Source organism: Lagenorhynchus albirostris, chromosome 19 (assembly GCF_949774975.1).
Source record: "Lagenorhynchus albirostris chromosome 19, mLagAlb1.1, whole genome shotgun sequence".
Classification (NCBI taxonomy): domain Eukaryota; kingdom Metazoa; phylum Chordata; class Mammalia; order Artiodactyla; family Delphinidae; genus Lagenorhynchus; species Lagenorhynchus albirostris.
In genome coordinates this window covers 58,999,517-59,021,749 of record NC_083113.1, presented here as the reverse complement: position 1 = coordinate 59,021,749, position 22,233 = coordinate 58,999,517, and the positions used below count along the sequence as shown (strand labels likewise).

The following is a 22,233-nucleotide window of genomic DNA, read 5'->3' as shown; positions in this document are numbered from 1 at the left end:
CGACAGACTCCAGCCTGCGCCACCCTCGCAGCCACGCGGGGGATCCAGATCCCTATGACGAGGTCCCCGGCCCCACCAGCGACGGCAGCCCAGAACCCCAGCCCTCTAGGACAGGGACGAGGCGGGTGGCCTGCCTGTGCCCTGGGCAGCCCTTCCTAAAGGAAACGTTCAATCCGCAAAGGGCTCTCTTGGCCCCATGCCCAGGTCTGACCCAGAGCCCCCTCCCCCCGACAGCACGGTCCCACCCCCAGCGGAGCCCTCCCGCGGCCGGCACGGGGGTGGCGGCAGACACTCACAGCGGATGCCGTAGATGGTGAGGGGGTCGAGCTGCTTCTTGCCGTGCTTGCCCTGGCCCGAGAGGTTGGAGACGGCCTGCACCTCGCGGTGGAAGAGGTAGTCCAGCAGCGTGAGCGCCATCTTCTCGGCCGTGCGGCAGTTGGTGCTGATGTGCAGCATGTCGGAGGGGATGATGGCGCAGCGCACCCGCATCTCGGGGTTGTTCTCGTCCCCCAGCCACGTGCCATTGGGGTAGTCCTCTGCGAGAGAGAGGGGTCTCGGTGAGCTCCGGCCACTGCCCCCGCCCTCTCTACCTCCAGCAAGGCGGCCCGGGCCGTCCCCAGGACAGGCAGGGGGCCCACAGAGAGGAACAGGGCAGCTGGCGCTCCTCCCGCCCAGGAGGAGAGGCGGGAGACCCCGTCTGCGAGCCCACCAGCGCCCCGCCAGCTTCGTCTGGGATGAGAGACGATTTGGGAGGCACACAGTGGGCACTGGGCCTCCCGGCTACACCCTGACCAAGTGGGCCAGCGTCCCCCACCCAGCCTCCCTCTCTGTCACAGCCTCCCAGGAGTTGCAGGATCGACCACGTGTGTGAAAGGGCTTGACGGCTGTCAAACAAACATCAACTTTAAAAAGCCTTATCCTTTGGCAAAAGGAAACTCCACGTATGATCACAAATCAAGAGGACTCTTGACTCGCTTGGACATCTGGCCGCTCTCCAAACGCTCCCTTCTGATCCTAACGTGGAGGCAAGTTAAGGTGTGAGCGGCGGCCCCTGAAAGCACCAGCGCCGGGCGGCGATAAGGGGGAGAGTTAGAGCCTCTAGGAGGGACGCAGCTTCCTGCCAAGGCCGGCGGGCCTTTAAGCCGTGTCCCAGCCAACAGGGTCATCACTGTTTCAAGATTTCTCACGCGATTTGTTTTGAAATGTCCTGATATTTACATTCTGGCCTCTACGCGCAAAGAAGGCCCCACAAGGGCAGCCAGCCCCGCCTGGCTTTGCCGCAGGCCTGGAACAGAGCACGAGGCCCAGAGGCCAGCCGGTCTGTGACTCGCACCCCCTGCCCTGCCACGCCACAGGCAGCCGCTCCCGGCCGGGCTCCTGAATCACAGGACATCCTCCGACACCAGGCGAGGCTCTGCAACCCCGTCAGGACGACCACGTCACCGATGGGCCGGGGCGGCCGCTGGAAGGGCCGGGGCGGCCGCTGGAAGGGCCAGGGAGGCTGAGCTCCTGACTTCAGCTAAGGACAAAGAACAAATCACAGATCTGATTTTTGGAACTCGGAATCAGAGGTAAGTCAGAAAAATCATTTCTCAGGAACACAGATGGTTTAGAAGTGAAGAGGTAGAGCTACGAGCACAGGCTCGGATACGTGCAGTTTTCTCGCCAGCAGCCACCTGTTACGTTCACCTGCCTACAGGAAAGCTAGTGGACACGTGATCTAAACGTGGATGGAAAGCGACTTTTAGAGGCGCTGTCTCTCAGTCATCCCTGGAATGCCAAGAAGGCTCCAACTCCTGGAGAGTTTATTAGTTTACCTACAGACACTGGGCAACTCTACGCCTGGCACTGGGTCTAGTGCTCAGGATCTAAACCCTCAGTGAATGTAGGATCACAGGCTTAATTACACCAAACAGAGTGGAAGGACCACCCTCCCTCCACCTGCGGCCATCAAGCCACAAGCAAATAGAGGGAGGGACAGGGAGGGGAGTGGGGGGGGAGGGGCAGGCCGCTGCAGGAGGGGCGCCGCGTTGGACTCAAGGACAGTGGGCTGCAGGCTCTACCCCACTGCCACGGGGCCAGAGAGCCTTGCGCTTTTCTCAGAAACAAGTACCATGAGTTCTACAAGGCCGGCTCCCGCATTTAGATAATATCTTTAAAGCAAAGTAAACGCTGGGCAGGAGCTCAGCATCATTTTCCAAACCGCGAGTCAACATCTCATCAAAGTGACGCTGAGCGTGCGTGGAGGTGGCGGGATGGCCGTTCCGTCCAAGAGCGAGGCCGGCTCGGCTTCTCCATCACTGACTCCGACTGAGAGCCGGCTTCCCCGGGGGCTGCCCGCACACGCGCCCCCTCCTCGGCTCCCCAGCCCCGGAAGCATCCTCTTTGCCAGAGCCCTCGCACATGCACCATGACAGAACCAGAGGCTGCGGGGCTGGGGGTTGGGGGTCAGGGACAGAGTCCTGCCAGCCCCCAGCAAGGGGGCCTCGGCTCTCTGGCCGGGGCAAGGAGCGCCCCACCTGTCCAAGCCCCAGACCTGGCCCTACTGCTCCAACAGCGATGCGCCAGAGCAAGGGCCACCTTCCTTGCAGACGCCACCCCGGACAGCCTCAGCCTCCCAGCTCCAGCGACAACCGAGAAAGGCGGGGCCACGCCACGCCATCCCACGCACACAGCGGGGTCACACGTGGGTAAAGGCAGACACTGTCAAACTGATCCAGGAGGAAGGAACGAAAAAGCGACCTCATCTATTAAACTTAATTCTTAGGAAGGCAAAACACCAAGTTAAATGAATGAAAGCGTTCACAAAGGAAAGCCAAGCCTCATTTTTACGTAAAGAATGACCATCCTCAGACCGATCAGAAACTCCCCAGGCTTCACGGATGATCTCTGCGAGCTGTGCTGCAGAGGAGAACATGGAAAGGGCCGGACGGGTTCAGTGAGGAAGCGACCGGCTGGCCACCGTGAGCGGGAGGGCGCGCGTGGCCACTGCAACGGGCTCTGCGGGCCCGCGAGGGCTGTTTCCTCGCCCAGTCCCCTGCTGACACGTGGCCACGGATGAACGCCCAGCCCCAGAGCTGGCAGAGGGGCCTCCCGGAGTATTACCAGGACATTCTGGAGGAGGAAACATGGCATTTTAAATTCCTACAGAAGTTATTATTTCAGGGAATACTGCTCCCCCCAAAAAATAAATTAGTCTAAAAATTAACTATTTTCCCTCCCTATCACTCCGGAAAATAATGGCTTAAACATCTCTGGTCATGTAGGAAATTGTCCAGAAAGTGTCTTTCAAACACCTCAAAATTTTGCAAGGCATTTTATAACCTGTCTACAACCTAACTTCCTTCATGCTGTGAGTCTCAGGTGTGTGGTCATCTGACCAGCAAGAAGCCCGAGCCAGGCGGACAAGAAACACAGCCTGCAGCAAGTCTGACTAACACAGCCATTGTCGTGGGAACAGAGGACCCCTCCGGGGCAGGGAGGACCAGGGCTGCACGGTCACTGCCGAGGCACTCCCGGGAGACGGCAGCGCCTCCACGCTCCCTGGCCCAGACGCTAGGGCGCACAGTCCTCACCCAGGTGCGAGGACCACACCTGCTGACTCCGCCCCAAGTCACCTCTGACCCGACCCGAGAGCCGGAGCCCAGCCTGGGCCCAGCTTCCCACCAGTGACAATGAATCTCGTCTTTTAAATGTAAAACAAGACGGAGCACCAGCCCACATAAATATTTGAGAAATCTGCCTTTTGACAATTCAGAAAGGATATATTTATTTTACTAAAATAGCTTGGTCCAGTTTTGGCATCTGAAACAATAGATTCTAGTGGCTTTATTTAAAAACTACCAGTTGGGTTATAAGAAAAATAAACTTGCTTTCTATTCCAATCATTTAAATCTTTAATTAAATTAACTGACATTTCTAAAAACGCTATTCAAAGAAAAACCTTCAGCAGTAGCTTCAACTTTCTTACCAAACAGTTCAGAATACAAATACTTCTTGTGAGGGTCTATTTTAGTTCTAGGAAAATGAAACGAACGGGAGAAAGCCCCAAGACGAAAAAGATGGCCACAGTCTCAGGGTCGCCGACTTGACAGAGAGATAAAGCAGCTACCTGTGCCATGCCTCCCCTGCTCCCCACCCGCTGACACACATGCATACATACACGTGTATACACAGAACACACACGTCCATACAGGCACGCACACACACGCACCGGCACACGTCCCGAGGCAGTTGATGCACACACCAGCACGTCCACTGACACCAGGGAGCCTTGGTTCCGAGCCACTCGGCTGGGCCCGGGCCTAGGCGTGGGAGCTAATCGCGTGGGGCAAAGACAAGACAGTATCTACTCCGCGCCTCCTGCGTGCCAGGACCTCACATGCCTTACTGCAGCTCAGGGACTCTGAGAAAACGCGACACAAGGCGTCACCACTCCTCCAAAGCAAAGGGCAAACTGCGAGTCCTCCGACAGCAGCCTGCATGCCCTGCACACACGTCACGCAGGCTGGGAGGTCACCAGCACTCCAAATGCCACCCCGGAACGAAGCCCAGCCCAGCGCCCGGGCTCTCTCCAAAGACGCCGGTGTTCCGTCCAGGGGGCCCCAGAAGCCTCTAAGTCCTGTGCGGGCAGCTGTGATGGAGGGAAGGGCCCCCAGGATGGGCCACTCAGACACTTGCTGCCTTGGCTCCCAGACGCCCTGGCCGCCAGTCCCCCTCGGCGATCACTCACAACAGGCTTGGTCTCTGCAGCCACGAGAGGGGACCACCAGGGAGGCGTTTCAGTCTCCACCCAAGGGATGGTGACGACGCAGGCTCTGAGGTGAACGGGGTGTCCACACACGGCCCAGGGGGTCACATGAGGTCAGGTCCTCGAGGCCGGCTCCAGCACCTCTGGGCCAGCCTCAGAGGACACCTCGTGCCCACGAGCAGGGATCAGGCTGTGGTTCCACTGGGCTTTTATAAAGGCTGCCCAAGCTGGTTACGAAGTTCTCTACATGTGAGGTGCGGGCTGGGGGTGGGGGGGACCAAGTGGCCCCGGGAAGGGGCTCAAGGAGGCTTTCCAGAACAGGCCCTGTGGGCCGCCTCTCAGCATGGACCACACTCCGTCCTCGGAAGCTGTCGCCTGTTTCTGAGCCCTTGTGAATTAAGGTGTCTACACCGTGACTGTGAGCCTCATTCAAGGGTGACGCCTGCAGTGAATCTGTAACACTCCAACCAACCACAGAACCTGACAGCTTGCCCCCCTGGCTTTAGACACAGTAAACTGTGTACCTGCAGCCCACGCGCCTCTGCTCCGTTGGGACTGACGTGGCATCTTCAAGCTGTGGACAGATCGACAATTTGGGGGTTTTAAACTGGGAATTCGAAAGCGTTAGGTTACATACAGGATAATGCTGTAGGGAAAGGGAAAACACAAACGTCTCTGGCACTGCAGCCAATTCCAACCCCCGAGGCTGGGCCCACCCCACAGAACCACGTGGCCACACCTTGGACGGAGCCCAGCCTCTTCCGGGGAATCCCGCCCGCTGAGCACAGTCGTCATGAGCTCAACCGTGACAAGAGCGAGTGTCCAAGGACACTTGGCAGAAAGAGCAAGAGCGCTGGGCAGAGACGGGGTGTCCCCATGCTGGGTCCCACATGCCGACCCGAGACTCGGCGAGGGATGCTGTGACGCCACCCTCCGGCCACTCTCCTCTGATCTGGGATCAGTGACCATTCACTACGGGGTCCTGCACAAAGACCCACTGACGTTGTTACACTACTCCTCTTTCTTAATCCTGCTCTTGTCAGCAGCCTACTTATGACGGCTGCTAAAATGCGTTTTAATGTTACTAAATACACAAAGAATTTATGCAGGGACTTCCCTGGTGGTCCAGTCGTTAAGACTTTGCCTTCCAATGCAGGGGGTGCAGGTACGACCTCCAGTCGGGGAGCTAAGATCCCACATGCCTCGCGGCCAAAACACCAAAACATAAAACAAAACCAATATTGTAACAAACTCACTAAAGACTTTAAAAATGGTCCACATCAAAACAAATCTTTAAAATAAAAAGAATTTGTGTTAAGAAAAGTTCACGTAAAATAAATTATGTGAACAAATTCTCAAGAAATGTTTCTGGCTAAACTTCCTCCTCAGCACACGTACAGCTGCAGTTTCGTGAACACAGCAATTTGTACTGATCTTGTTTCGTAGCCCACAGCCCAGCAACACCCCGGAGAAGGTGCCCCAGGGTCCCCGTGCTGTGCCTGACAGCCCTGCTGAACCACCTGCTCCTCCCAGACTTTCTCCCTGCCCTGCCCCCCACCCCAGCACAGATATGTGAGTATCTGTATCTATTTATACTCACAGATACGTGAGTATAAATCACTTCACTGACTGGGGCTTTGCAACATATACAAGGCTGATTTCTGACAATAATTCAATTATAACAGAAGTACTTCCCTATTAAAGGCAAGTACCAAACGTTTTACATGCAGGATTAGTCAAGTTCTGTAAGAATTATCAAATGCATAAACGGCAGGAATTAAACTCTTTATTAAGAATCTAACTAAATCCCTTCATTAATGCACAGATCCCACTTTTGGTCCATTTTGGCTAATCTGTTTCTCTGACTCAGTTCACCAGCTTAATCTTGGAACGATGAACCCCACACACTTTCAGTACTTCCCAAAGATCGGGGTAAACGAAGGCCTTGTGCCGGGGAAGAGAAGGGCAAGAGCTAAGAGCTAAGCCTGCGGCTCACCGCTCCCCACCGTCAGCGTTTCTCTGATCCAAACGGAGCTGGTGCCGTGACAGCCAGCACTGCCGATTAACGCACGGGTAAATCCCCTGGCACCGCTCCAGTATAATAAAGATCTGCTAGGGGACGGCATGCCAATTCGTGCAGACAATGCGGAATTCTTAAGAAACAGCCATTCTGAAACTCTGTGGTTCTCTGCCATCAGGCACAGAAATACTTTTATAAGAAGAGAAGAACGTCTGTCTATGTGCAGCCCTGGGCTCTTATCAGGAAGTAAGATGACTCCACCTAAGGCCGAGCCTCCAGCCCTTCAGCGCCTACATCTTATCCCCATTTCTCTGATAGGAAGTAGCTGACTGGACGCTCCCCAGTCGAGCAAGCTATTCTGGTCCCGGGAGGATGCGGGAGGGAAGCAGCGAATCCGACTCTCAGTGCATCATAAATGTCACCGGATGTTGGCCACAGGACGCCACTGCAGGCCCGTGTGAGACGTTCGCAGATTAGCTCTTTTGCCCACATTTACGTGCACACACCGGCAGTCTCTGTTCCATCTTCCCAAACCCCGTGCCAACCGAGGTGGCTCAACCTGACATTCTCAGGACGTAGAACTGCGGGGGGTGGGGGGGGACACATTCCCGAGGACAGTGGCAGCAAGCTTGCACTCACACACAGAAAACCTGTACTTTTTTCCCTACAGATTTTAATGCTAATAAGCTCAAATTCGGATCCCTTTTTGTAAGCTCACATTAGAGTCAGTCTGCAGTCCCCCCTGAAATATATTTCACATTAATCAGATCACATTAGGGCATACAAACTTAAAAGATGACAGTTTTGGTTTTTATGATAACCCCAGACTCCCCCCAAATTATCCAATGTCATGTTTCAGAGCTGAGGCCGTTTAAACCAAACAAGTTAGGCCTAAAGTACACAGCTAGACCTACAGGAGTATTTACCCAAAATCCACATGGAAAAAGAATAAGAACAATTAGCTTTCTCTGCAATTGTTACAGATGTAATTTTCATTCGATATCCACTAAGATGAAATCAGGAGCAACCCTCTTTTCCTCAAGTCTAATGAGTAGAGAGACTAGCTGCCCTCACCCAGCAATTCCACTCCCAGGTATCAGCCCAAGAAAAATGAAGACACGCACAAAAACCTACACACAAACGTTCAGAGCAGCACTGTTTGTGACAGTCAGAAAGTGGGAACGCCAGCGTCCATCAACGGGTGACAGATCAGCAAAGTGTGGCCTATCTACACACTTAGATGGGCCGTCATCCGGCCATAAAGAGGAATGAAGGACTGGTGCATGTACAACGGGAGGGCACCACGTGCTTCCACTCGTATGAAACATCCACAACAGGCAACCCCACAGACAGGAAGCAGATCAGAGGTGGCAGGGTTGGAGGCTGGAGCACGGGGGTACTGCTGTGGGGTCTCTTTGGGGTGGTAAAAATACCCTGCAATTAGACAGGGGTGATGTGCACCCTCTACCGGCACGTCTGCTTTAAAATGGTCAGTTTTATGGAATGGAAATTAGACCTCAATTTTTTTTCTAAGTTGCCCAGTTTGCTTTTTCTCTGTTCCCTGCTCTGCCATCTCAACCCTAGCAACTTATGTTAGAGGTGAATGACGTTTTAAGGAAAACATTTTCAATGCTTCAGATGTGGTAACAAGTCTAACAGGAAAATCTTTGTAGAAAAATCTATACTGTGCTCTTAGGAAAAATCAACGACTCAGACGGAGAAGCAGAAACACCTCACCAGCCCTTCCTAGTTAACAAATTATAGGCTTGAGGACTCAGTGACACGATGCTACATCTGCCCAGTTCCCTCCTCTCTCTCTGCGCTATTTTGGGAAACACTGACTCAGCCCTCAAGAGAAGGACAAAGGTGGCAGGAACCCTCTGGAGGGCATGCCAGGCCACCACCTGGACCCAGAGCCAGGTGAGAGTGGACCCCAGACCCAGCAGGAGAAAGGATGCTCCCCCTATATCACAGTGGGCAGGGGCAGCGTGGACTCAACCTGGACGTGTGGCCCCTCTGAGTCTGCGTGAGGCCCTCATCAGAGACACAGGACAGAGCTGTGGTCAGACAAGAGAGCCAACCGATACCTCTCAAGTTACAGCTGTCCATCATCGGAAAGCCTCCAGAGCTAGATTCAATAAGCACACCTGACTGAAAACGATTATGTAAATCTGCATCAACGTGGAGAGATTTCTACTACGCAATGGGGAAAAGCGAGTTACAAAATCGTAAATCTAGCGTGTATGTTAACGCAGAAAAAGCCCAGAAGGTTTCTAGAGATCTCTGGATGAGGAATGTCTCCAGTTATTTGTGCTCTCTTTGTCATTTTCATATCTTATCATCTTTCAAAAACAATAAACATATATTACTTTTCTAAAAAGCAGGGGAAAAATTTACAGCTGACACCAGAACAATGTGGGAGGTTTCGACCCTCCATGTGGTCAGGGATCCACACGTAACTGCTAGTGGGCCCCCCGTGAACGCAGCGCCCCCATATTCACGACTCCCCGTGTGCAGACCGTACAACGCTGTAACATCTACTAGTGAACAGTCCACGTGTCATGGACCCGCGCAGTTTCAGCCCGAGTTGTTCAAGAGCCGCGGCACGCCCATTACCGTCCACGCGGAGAAGAGGAGCAGCTTCGAGGACGCACCTTCCGAGTTCAGGGTGATGAGGGTGACGTTGTTGCCGATGTTCTGACTTCCTGACTGTCCACAGTTGGAAACGGAGTCGCTGGCCTCGGACCCGCTCTCCCCGTCCTCATTGTGGCTGTCCTCCTGACCTGGCACCTTCACCACGATGGTGTTCTGCCGACGCCCGGGCACCGCGCTGCGCGGGAAACAGAGACACCAGCAGTGTGGTGAGAGCAGCACAGCAACACGCAGAGACGGTTCTGTACCCCGACGTTCTCCCCTTCACGTCTCAGAGAAGCTACCTCTGCACACGCACTGGGCCACCAGCCTTCCCTCAGCTCTTTCTACTCAGATTAATAGCAGGAGACAGCCTGTGGCTCCAAGAAACTGTATGGAACTTGAAACGTTTAAAAAATGTTTACATCACAAAAGAAGTGAAATCACAACTCGCTGTGACTCAAGGCCTAGAACACTCCCTTCTGATCATGGAGGTAACCCTACAAAACGCTGACATTTGAATCAGGGTGAGATTGAGGCCGTGTCAAAGGAAAGGCTGAGTGAGAGAAAGTATGTCTGCAGACCCAGACTGACTGCACCGATCCACTCCGTCCCGAGAGATGTCCCAGAAATGACCCGGCCTGTGAAGACGCAGCTCTCACTCCCAACTAGCCCACTGACAGAAACCGCTCGAGGGGGCTAAAAAAGCCAGTCGAGGATCTCCTGGGGGGCATCCTTAGCACCACAAGGGACCCCGATACAGCGTAGTAAGGCACGGCCAGGAAACCAGACACCAGCCAGCTCCGAAACGGGCTCCATTACCCGGAGGCACGCTACTGCCTTCTGAATGACCTTTTCGACTTCCTTCGAGATGCTGCCGCGCACGGGGAAGGGGAAGTAGCGCGAGGTCCCTGCTTGCCGAGGCAAACGCCGGGGGGCTCCATCCTGGGGGCTGGACCTCGCTAAACGCTCCGGACCTGGCCACGACTCCGCCCTCGCGGGCACGAGGCACACGGACCCTCTGCTGCTCTGCCGGCCCACGGCCTCAGCCCGGAGCGTCCGCACCCACCTCCTGCAGCCGGTCTGCTTGGGGTCTGGGGCCCTGGGGACCTGGGCTACAGCCAGGTAGAAGCGGGACCGGCTGCAGGAGGGCCTGCGAGACTCGCTGGGAAGCAGCGCGGTGGGGCCGATGCCGGCGGGGCGCCAGCACACGAGGGGCGATGGTGCCCTCCACGCACTCCCGCCTCTGACCCAGGGTACAGCCAAAGCGTCTCCAAAGAAAAAGGGGTGGAAAAGGCACCACCTCGAAACGCCTCCGCCACTTCACCAACCAGAGGGGACGTCGCCGACCCGACATGCTCGGACAGACAGACAGATGGGAGTGAGGTGAGAGGGCGGGATCCGCGCATCGTGGTGAGCACACAGCGTACCTCCCGCCGGCACGCGCGGCGGTGGACACAGGCCGGGCCGTCCTCCCCAGACCCTGGCCGCGGAGAACCCTGGGCCCAACGACACGGGCGCCCCAGGACGCCGCCCTGTCCCCGGGGCCCCAGTGGTGGCGGTGAGAGGTGGGGTGTCGTGCTACTGACTTGCTAATGATATTTTCCAGGGGATCCGGTGCCCTGCCGCTCAGGGGGTCTTCCATCTTGGCTACAACGGCGTTCTGCCGATCACTGTTGAGAATTACTGTAGTCTGGGGGACGACGCTAGGGAACAAAAGAATCACAGAGAAAAGAAGACCTTAACACGACAGCGTTCATTGTCAGAGCACAGAGTCATCAAAAGTCAGCGCCCACGCCCCGAGCTCCAGAGGGGAGGCCCCGGCAGGGCTGCGCTACGTGCACGAGTGACACCGGGCAAAGTGCGAGCCGGGGCTGGGCTTCTTAATGGAGAGTCTAGCTCTGCTCCTTGTTGGCACTGTCGGGAGAGTCGGGTTACAAATGTTTACATGTTTACAGAGAAGAGACAGAGGTGTCACAGCTGTCACTGTGCAGGAAGGTTTCTGAAGGAGCAGGTCTGCATGAAAAACAGCTTGAGACTTACTCACTGCATCCGAGCGAATTCCCACGTGCAATCTGGGCTTTCGTGACCACTGTGCTTATCAGTTCCATCCCAGGATGTGAGTGTCATGACAGAAAGGGGTGAACACCTGCGGAGGGGCTGCGGGGGAACCACCGGGCACTGACCTCTGGGTTCTGCTGGGCCAGTGCAGGAACTACAGCCAAGGGTCCGGGGACTTTGCTTCGAAGGAAACGATGCTACAAAAGAATTGTGCCCCAACGGGGGCTCTTTCCGGAGGGAGACATGTGTTTATTTATTTTTTCATTTTTTGAGACACGTGTTTAAACACGCGGGAGCCAGTGGCTCGTCTCTAAGCACAGTCGTCAAGATTTTCTGCTCATTAACCTTCCAGCCCTCAGCGCTTCCCGCCGTGCTTTGTGCAGAAAGAACAGGCACTCGAGATGTACAGCAGTGTTACCTGAGAGCAATGTCATGCCTGGATCTCTCTCTCCAAACTCCAAGTCGGGGAAACCCTGCTTTTACAGGAGGAAAGCCCATGAACCCAAAGGCACCCATGAGAAGCCAGCCCCTGTCCCAGCCACACCCTGTTAAATGTCCCCAAAAGCAGAGGCACAAATGGCACCGTGTCATGCGGAAGTGAACGGCAGGACCACAGGATATTTTCCTAAAAAAGCATAGTCGCCTGCATTCCACTCAAAGGCGTCAGCATTTTCTCAGCCGAGCTACTTAATCATCAGTGACACCTGAACTAACCCACCAGATCCTCACCACCTACCCACAGGTCAGGCACCACAAGTGGCCAGGTACCAAGGTCACACACAGGGTACCCACACAAAGGTGTTCCCTCTCACCCCGATAGGACATCACGATGGACACGAGCACATTCAAGGTCTGAGATGTCTGCCGGAAATAAACAGGTTAAAATGGATTCACGCCAACATCCGGCAAAGTCGCTAGACTAAACACACCTCTGTTTCCTAAAGGACCTTAAGACCAAGGAAATGCTGGTCTGAGAAAACCAGCTTCAAGCTGGAGCACAGGGAGCCCCGGGGCACCTGACCGTCGGGGGCCCCTCGGTGTGCAGATCCCGCAGGGCCTCAATTCCCAGACGCCCTCCTTCCAGAACGTTCTATGTCCTACAGATGATGCCCCAGGAGAGCACCTCTGGCCAGTGTGGTTGTTCCCTTTCACAAAGCCTCCCCGCAATCACATTCAGGCACCCCGTCCATCCAGACGTAAGACAGCAGGCGCTCTGCGGGGGTCACTCCTTACCACTCGCCTCTGACAAAGCGCACGGAGGACCTACTTAGGGTTTCAGCTCACAGATAATCAAAGCAAGCTGTGGTGACAGACCACTAAGACTGCTGGTACACACCTGCAAGAAATGAGGACCTCCTCCATCTTCCACAGACTGATCTATGTAAACAACTTCAAACTATAAAAACCGAAACCAGAAATGGAACCAACACTGAACCCTACGCCATGCTAAGTGATAGATTACTCATAACCCTCCAGAGACTCAGGAATTAACTAACACTAAACCCCATCCATCTCAAGGGTAAATTCACAACACTGCATTGTTAACTATAAACTGGTAATAATTTACCCTGTTTTGTTCAACTGTGTACTAAGAACTGTAATGAGACCTCAATCCAGAAGAGCTTTTTTTTTTAACCCTCCAGGCCTCACGGTTACAGTAAATACATTTTTCAGCTTCAATTTCTATCCGTATTTCTGTTGCACAGGAATGCACCAGCCTGGTTGACAGGATAAAATCTTGTGAAGGAAATGAAGTGGGAAAGAAAGTTCAAAAAGCAAAAGGGATGATGTAAAATTTGACGGTCCAAAGCTTATTCATCAGGGGACTTGTTTTTAATGGATGATGGTATTTAGATTATAACAGAAACATTTAAGTGAGCAATGAATCTGTTTTTAAATACCAATATTAATATTCCAGAAAATACACCTTTCCACTAATGCAATTACGTCAACCTCAAGTTGTACAACTTAATATTTTGTTTTTCAAAAATTATGGAACATCCACATCACATTAAGACAGCAGGGCTTCCCTGGTGGCACAGTGGTTGGGAGTCCGCCTGCCGATGCAGGAGACACGGGTTCGTGTCCTGGTCCGGGAAGATCCCACATGCCGCGGAGCGGCTGGGCCCGTGAGCCATGGCCGCTGAGCCTGCGCGTTTGGAGCCTGTGCTCCGCAAAGGGAGAGGCCACAACAGTGAGAGGTTCGCGTACCGCAAAAAAAAAAAAAAAAAAAAAAAAGACAGCAGTAGTTATCCTGAGGTTCCGTACGGGGCAACTGTCACAGCACGTCAGTGTCCTGCCAAGGCCGAATCACAGCCCCAGGTACCCAGTCAGACACGATTCTGGGTGCTGCTGGGAAGGGGCTTTGCAGATGTGACAGAAAGTCCCAGTTGGTTGATGTTAAATTACTCGAGAGACAGATCACCCTGGGTGGGCCTGGCCTGATCGGGTGAGAGCTTTAAAAGGCAGTTGAAGGGCTTCCCTGGCGGTCCAGTGGTTAGGACTCTGCGCTTCCACTGCAGGGGGTACAGGATCGACCCCGGTTGGGGAACTAAGATCTCACATGCTGCGTGACATGGACAAACTAAATAAATAAATTAAATATTTAAAAAAATAATAATAAAAGGTTGCATGACATGGACAAACTAAATAAATAAATTAAATATTTAAAAAAATAATAATAAAAAGTTGCATGACATGGACAAACTAAATAAATTAAATATTTAAAAAAATAATAATAAAAGGTTGCATGACATGGACAAACTAAATAAATAAATTAAATATTTAAAAAAATAATAATAAAAGGCAGTTTAGGCTGTCCCCGATCTTGGAGACTCCAAACAGCTCCTGCCCATGGGGTGCCACCTGGTGACGATGCCCCCTGCCTGTCCACCTGCCACACAGACTGTGCACGTGCTTGGGTGCCTCCACAGCCGTGTGAGCCAATTCCGAGTGGGAAGCCCCTTAGAGTGGGTGCTAGCTGTCCCCACACACACCCCTCCCGCTGCTTCTGCTTCTCTGGGAGTCCTGTGTAAGCGGCAGCGTGACACCGAGGGCAGGAAAGCGACACTGGGACCCTGCTGGCACCAACCCCGGGCCTCGTTCAGATCGCACCAGGCTCCACGTGCGCCTGTCGTGCTGCCTCCCAGACACGCCCACCCTCCCTCCCCGGTGCACCCGCTAACCTGCTCCGTGTCTACCGCTCGGACGCTCAGAGGATGTCACAGAGGTGGGAGCATGGGGCGTGCGACCTCTGAGCCGCCTCTGCTGACACCTCCCAGGCGGCCAGGCCCAAGCATGTGCCTAGGGGCACACCCGCATGTTTAACCTTTCACCCAGACAGGGGCCTTCGGGGTGTTTGCAGGTTTGGTTATTACAAACAAAGCGGCCATGGCCATTCATGTGGAGGTTCTGTGTGAACATGAGTTTCCATTTCTCTGGGATAAGTGCCCAAGAACGTGCTTGCTGGGCGACACGGTGAGGACATTTTAACGGCGAGAAATGCTTCCGATCTGTTTCCAGAGCCGCTGCCCCGTCTTACACGCCTACCAGCAGCGGCGCGAGGCCCGGGGTCTCCGCGTCCCGCCAGCATCTGGAGGGTCCCTGCTGTGTCCAGCTGTCTCTTGTCCTCGTCTCCCTGCTGGCTAGCGCTGCTGAGCTCCTTTGCACACGCTCACTCACCAGCCGCCTCTCCTCTCCAGTAAAAGAGCTGTTTCTGCTTTCTGCCGACTTTCCAATTGGATTGTTTGACTTTCCACTGTTGAGTTTTGAGAGGTCTTTATTCTAGACATTCCACTAGTCCTTTATCAGATATGTGGTTTGCAAACAGTTTCTCCTGGTCGGTCGCTTCTTTTCAGCTCCTAACAGGTCTTTCAAGGAGCGTCAGTTTTTAATCTCGATTGAGTCCACTCTCTCTTTTATTTTTCATGGATAATGCTGTTGGTGTGACGTCTCAGAAGCCTCTGCCTAGCCCCAGGTCCCAGAGGTTTTCTCCTGTGTTTTCATCCCAAAGTTTTACAGTCTTACATTTTATGTTGCAATCTGTGATCCATTTTAAATCAATTGCTGCTCAAGGTGTGAGGTTTCCACCAAGGTTCATTTCTTTCATTTTGCCTGTGGAAACTACTCCCGCACCATGTGTTCAAAAAGCTGTCCTTCCTCCATCAAACTGCTTTTGCACCTTTGTCAAAATCTAGCCGGCATATTTGTGTGGGTCTATTTATGGGCTCTCTATTCAGTTCTGTTGATCAATTTATCTATTCCTTGGTCATTCTGGTTTTTAAAACTTTATGTGCTCAGTTCATTCCTTCACAGTCTTAAACCATTATCTATACCTTTACTTAGAACTGTATGTCAGTTTTCAAAGTTCCTGTTAAATAAAAACTTAACCAAAAGGGAAAAGGGAAATGCCTAGACCCACAGACCATCCTGATTGTTTTAATTCTAAGATGAGGCTAACGTGCAAGCTGAACATTCTTGCCTAATTCTAAGATTATGCTAGTTACACACAAGCTGAATACTCTGGCCTAAGAACATTATCATTCAGAAGTAAAGCACGCCCTACAGCTTGTGACCTGTGACCACGTGCCGAGGGCTGCCCGCCCTGGCAGACAGTGACTGTGAGCGCAGGGCCCCCACCACCTCCGCGGGGCAGTCACGCGGGGGCCGCCCCCCTCAGGCAGGACTGCCCCAGGGCCCCGCGTGAAACAAAGCCTCAAACCTGGAGCGGGCACTGTGGTACCTTCCCCGCACAGATAGCCAACAGCCCGTCCAAGATCACACAGCCACTCAGTGGCAATGGCAGGTTTGAGCCCAAAGTCCTCAAGCGGCAGAGCCAACGTCCTTTACCAAAGTCAGTGAAGCCGGACCTGCACCCCACGACTCCCTGAGCATCAGAATCTCCTGGGGAAGCGAGGGCCCGCCCTGGAGAGCCTGGACTTCTCTTTTTTTAACAATTCCCCCAGGTGATTCTGATGGGTGCCCCTGGTTTAAAACAACACGAAGCACAAAATCCCCGCCCACTGCTCCCAGTAGCACCAGCTTCCCCCAGAGCCCACCCGGTCCAGCCCACTGTGCATGTGACCTTCCGTCTGCTTTGTTCAGTGACGCATCCCGGCTGCCTAGATGAACGCCCAGGACACCGGCAAGCCTGTGTGTTCAAGGAGCAGCCTCAGATCTGAGGGGCAACCTCGGGCTCGCTCGGCTGGTCCATACTGTGAAAAAAAAGAACAGAGCAGGCGCCCATAGACGCGAGGCCCAGAGCACAGCCCAGGATGCCGTCCTCACTCAGGGCAACCTGCGTCCTGAGGGCTGACCGTGTGCGCCCAGCAGGCACGAGGCTGGCTGACGGCGTCGGACACTCGGTGAATGATTTCTCGGCCTCCCGGGGACCAAGGAGCACTAAGCGCTCACACGCGTCGTCCCCTCACAGCAACCCTCGCTCACGACTTTTACTGATGAAGAAACTGATGCTTAGAAAGGGTAGAATCTGCCCAAGGTCTCATCACGTTCAGGTGACGGAGCCTGGATTCAAAGCCAAGAATCTCTCGTGCCCTTTGCCACTTGCTGGTGAACAACAGGAATAATCCTATTTCAACTACTGCTACCACTTACCCTTTCAGTTGGGGATTTTAATGGTTTTATTTTGATGGATTTAAAACCAAATATGTTCAGCTTTCAGAGCTGTCCTGGGAAACATTTCCAAGTTCTCTTACAAAGCGGCCTTCAACCTCCCCTGAGTTTCAGAAAACTGCTTGGTGAGCAGGTCAGAACGCCCTGTGCTGCTGTCCTAAAGCACCGACTCCTCTGCCCCTTGCTCGTCAGTCCCACCACATGACCTCTGCCCCTTGCTCATCAGTCCCACCACGTGACCATGGTTCGAATGGACACCGAGGCTGCCATCAGTGAACAAGCGGCCACGGACGTGGCTCAGGGCAGGCGGGGGCAGGTTGGGCATGGGGTTAAACCCCACCAGCACTCCTTAGGCTCCCTGGAGGAACGGGGTCCCTCGGGAAAAATCAGGTCTGTCCAAGCAGCATGGTCACCCCTTATTTCCAGTTTCCAAGGAGCAAGAAGAACGTCCACAAGCGCTGACTGTGAGTTCTCTGAGCAAAAGCTCATCCGGGAGAGGAGACCAGCCGCCACCCGCAGCAGCGCGCCGTGGACACCAGATACTCTAGCGCTGGGGCCGGGCTGGCGCGTCCCGAGCATCCACACGGGCTGGGGGCACTGCCGTCTCAGGAGAAGCTTCTAACCTTCCCAAGACAAGGCTAGGCGACTTAAAATGCCCAGAGGCGAGGCTGCGCGGCGGGGGGGCCGGGCCACGGTGCCTGCGCCAACTCCCAGCCGGCAAAGCCAGCCTCCAGTGTGACCTGCGACCGCAACGGCGCACAGCAGCGCGGCTCACACAGGGCTGCTGCCTGCAGCCTGTGGTGAAAGGGACGCTCGCACACTGAGGTGTGGGCGCCACCCTGGCTCACACCTGAGTCAGCTTGACTTTGTGGCCTAGCGGACACTCACTGTACATCTGCTTTAACCGTTAAAGAAAAGGCCACAGTGATCAGAAGCAGAGAGTGTCCACGCGAAAATAACATGAAATGCCTCCCTCCCCGGGAGGCCAGGGCTGCTCCTCCTTCCACGATAAGCCTCCCTTCCCAGGTGCCAAGGCCACGCCGACTCTGTGCGCATGCCGGTCTGTCCCGTGGGAACCCTGAAGGAGTGTGTGTGTCCCTGACCTGTCTGATGTTCCCTGTTCTGACGAGATATAAAACTGTGCTGAAAACCCTGCTTCTCTGGAGCAGTCTTCTGTGCTATAGTCCTTAGTTTCACTCATGTAAAACTCTTCTCTGTTCATATTATAGATTGTTTATTGATTATTTTCATCAACACGTGAGTGAGGCAGTCAAGTTGGGCATTATTTCTGCTCACACAATGATGCCCAATTTTGTTTTCTGTGGTGGGGAAGGAGTTCCAGCCGAATATTAAAAAGTGTGTGGGGCTTCCCTGGTGGTGCAGTGGTTAAGAATCCACCTGCCAATGCAGGGGACACGGGTTCGAGCCCTGGTCCAGGAAGATCCCACATGCCGCAGAGCAACTAAGCCCATGTGCCACAACTACTGAAGCCCGCACTCCACACTACTGAGCCTACGTGCCCGAACTACTGAGCCTGCGAGCCACAACTACTGAGCCCACGTGCCACAACTACTGAAGCCCGCACGCCTAGAGCCCGTGTTCCGCAACGAAAGAAGCCACCACAATGAGAAGCCTGCGCACAGCAATGAAGAGGAGACCCTGCTCGCCACAACTAGAGAAAGTCCATGTGCAGCAATGAACACATGACACAGCCAAAAATAAATAAATAAAATAAATCTTAAACAATAAATACAAAAATAAGAATAAAAAGTGTGCGAAAAAGTGTTTGCCTCCCTCTCTCCTACCATTGAGCCTCACTACAGTATATCTGCTGACACTGATCCTTCTGCAATTCAAAATTGTCACTCATCCAGCTCAGTTTGGGAAATGTGTATAATATTAATTTTCTGAGTTTTGTGTAACCCTCTACTGACAGAAGCGAGCTCACAAGAATCTCGAGTAATCCTCTTTTCTGCTTATGAGAATATGCCAGCAGGAGGGTAAGGCACATATCCTTGGCTTTCCAGTTATAGTCCTGTCTCACATACAAGAACCGGGGTCCTAATAAAATACGAAATTGTGTCCCACGTATTGTACTTACAAAAAGAAAAATTGTTTACTTTTTTTACCGGGGTCCTAGAGTTTCAGTAAGAGCAAAAAAAGAGGGGTCGGGGGGACACTCAGTTAAACAATAAAACCAGATTTTTTATTAAATTAATAAAATAAATTAAAACAATAAATAAATTAAATTAAAACAATAAATTAAAACAATTTTGTTACTGTTCAACGCTCAGTTAAACAATAAAACCAGATGCCCCGAGGTTCTCACACCTGAGAGGCAGGTAGGCTGGGGTCCACCATGACCCCCTGCCCCCTTTCATAGGTGCACCTGTTCTGGGAGATGCCGCACAGCCAGGCTCCATCTCCAGGTGCCTTCCACGCAAACGTAGCCCCGGGACAAGTGCTCACGCATCCCAGAGGCCTTAGGGAGTAGGATGGAGGGCATGGGGTCTCAGGTCCCTGCGGGGAGAGCAGTGGGGGGACCAGAAACGCCACTTGGCGCCAAGAACAGAAGCAGGAGGCACAAGTCCCAGGGGTCCTGGGCTGCGGCAGTTCCCGTAAACCAGCCAACAGCCAGGCATCTAGACAGTCACTAACATGTGTCTTAAAGGGTTTATTTCCCTAGCTTGCAGGTTAAAGATGAAAAGGTCATAAAAACCAGGATCCACAAAAACACTCTTAGGGATAAGAATAAATTAGCACTGAAACTTTGTTTCCAATATCGAAGGGGATGAGCAAAATACAGTGTAAAACCAACTCCCCCAAAATAACCAACTGCACCAGAGAAATGGGGCAACCTGCCATCAACCCCCAGCTGCCTGGAGCCAACAGGACCCAGAAGGCGTGGGATCCACCCCGCACCCCGCCCCCACCCCACAGAAGCCACAGCGCCCAGGACAGGACGCTGCAAGTGCAAAGTCACAGCCCTGAGGCAGCAGAAGAGCTGTGCGTCCCTTCTTCTCCTTCCCGAGGAGCTGCAGAGACGCCTGCTCACAGAAAGGCAGGCCTGGGAGTGGGGGACACCCCAGGCAGCCAGACCCTGGCACCCACAGCTCCGTCCCCAACGAAAGGAGACAGGACGCCTCTAGGACTAGGCAAGGGACGTCTTGCACAGCCCGGAAGGAAGCGCTCAAACCAAACAAAAGACCCACAAGGGGGAGGGGGGCGTCAAAGGTCACCGGAGCCACCGACGAGCACTGACGGCCGAAGCTGGGACAGTGTGAGGCCAGTGCCTGAAGGCGCAGACGCTCCCTGGGACGCAGCGCGCGACTTCTGCTCCCTGAGCGGGGCTAGCACAGGGGCCGGGGAGGACAGCGCCTGCGCAGAGGCCAGGCCTGCCGCCGCTCAGCCCCGTGACCCGCCTCCAGGCCACACGGACAGGCCACGCCGTGCTGCACCCCAGCAGCGGCGGGGGGAGGCCTTCACCTCTGCGACCATCCTCCCCAAGCCACCAGGGGCACCCCACGAGACACCTGACCAGCACCCCCAAAAGCCATACAGACAAGGGGCTGAGTAAGTGCCGCAGGCCAGGAGCCCGAGGAGACTCAGCCACTGAATGTCACGTGGACCTACAGTGAAGAGAGAATATTATACAAATAAACTCCAGAGTTTCAACAAACAGGAAACCTCCTGAGGGACACAAATCAAACAACACCGCCTCAAGAAGTTCCACGTTTATTAAAGTTCTGCATTTATTAAGGAGATTGAATTCAAAATTAAAACCTAGGTCAGATGTCTTCACTGGCAAACTCTGCCAGATAGTTAAGGAAGAAATGAAACTAATCCTATAGAAACACTTTCAGAAAACAGACGATGGGGCTTCCCTGGTGGCGCAGTGGTTGAGAATCCGCCTGCCAATGCAGGGGACACGGGTTCAAGCCCTGGTCCTGGAAGATCCCACATGCCTCAGAGCAACTAAGCCTGTGTGCCACAACTACTGAGCCTGCGCTCTAGAGCCTGTGAGCCACAACTACTGAGCCCATGTGCCACAACTACTGAAGCCCGTGCGCCTAGAGCCCGTGCTCCGCAACAAGAGAAGCCACCGCAATGAGAAGCCCATGCACCACAATGAAGAGTAGCCCCCGCTCGCCGCAACTAGAGAAAGCCCGCGCGCAGCAACAAAGACCCAACGCAACCAAAAATAAATAAATAAATTAATTAATTAATTACTTCTTTTAAAAAAATGGACAATGAGCTCACCTTCTGAGGCAAGCATTATCCTGATAACAAAACAGATAAAGACACGTCAAGAAAGAAAACTACAGACTAATACAATCCACGAACAGAGATGCAAAAATCCATAACCAGATATTAGCCGTCACTCCAAACACATAAAAAGGGTACTACCCTACGATCAAGTCAGGCTTATTACGACAGAAATGCAAGGCTGCTTTAGTATCCAAAATCAAGCAGTATAATTCACCGTAGCAACAGAATCAAGGAGGAAAAGCAAATGTCATCTCAGGTAGGTACATAAAAAGCATGTAAACATTCAACGCCTGCTCAGGACAAAAACTCACAAAATAAGGAATCTAAGGGAACTTCTTCAGCTGGACAAAGAGCAGCTATGAAAAATGTGCAGCTAACATCACACTTAATGGTGAAAGGCTGGTTGCTTTCACTCAAAGACCAGAAATAAGGTAAAAATATTTTTTAAAAAGTATACACTGAAATGGAGATCACAGCCAGTGCAGCGAAGTAAGAAAAGGTACAGAACTTTGATAGGAAGTAAAACTTTTTAAAAACCCTACTGAAAAGCTACTAAAACAAGTGAATTTAGAAATAATTCAGGATAAAGGTCAGCAGAGAAAAGTCTACTGTATTTCTATATACTGCCAATGAACACGCAGAAGTTAACATTTAAAACACAATACCATGTATTAGAGCATCTAAAAGTATGAAGTACTCAGAGATAAATTTAACAAATGCATGAAAGAGCTTTACAATGAAAACTATACGACACCGCTGAGAGGGATCAAAGACCTGCGAACATGGAGAGGTGTACCTTGTGCGTGGATCAGAAGACTCAATGGTGTTAGGATGGCAGTTCTCTCCAGATGGTCTTCGGATTCAACACAAC

General features: G+C 53.0%; 1 protein-coding gene across 9 annotated transcripts in view; it reads right to left on the bottom strand.

Annotated features, from left to right (window-relative positions):
* The window catches only part of BANP (BTG3 associated nuclear protein), a 118,853-nt gene that overhangs the window by 57,124 nt on the left and 39,496 nt on the right, over positions 1-22,233 (bottom strand). For 8 of the 9 annotated variants that reach the window (XR_009537107.1, XR_009537108.1, XM_060131020.1 and 5 more), the window contains exons 5-7: positions 10,991-11,107; positions 9,425-9,600; positions 297-536 (exon numbers count right to left, since the gene is read on the bottom strand). Coding sequence is in view for 7 of the 9 variants with exons in the window: in XM_060131020.1 (XP_059987003.1) it covers positions 297-536; positions 9,425-9,600; positions 10,991-11,107 (533 nt within the window). In the remaining 2 variants the exon portion in view is untranslated. The remainder of the gene's footprint in view (positions 1-296; positions 537-9,424; positions 9,601-10,990; positions 11,108-22,233) is intronic. The other variant, XM_060131022.1, reaches the window with a different exon arrangement.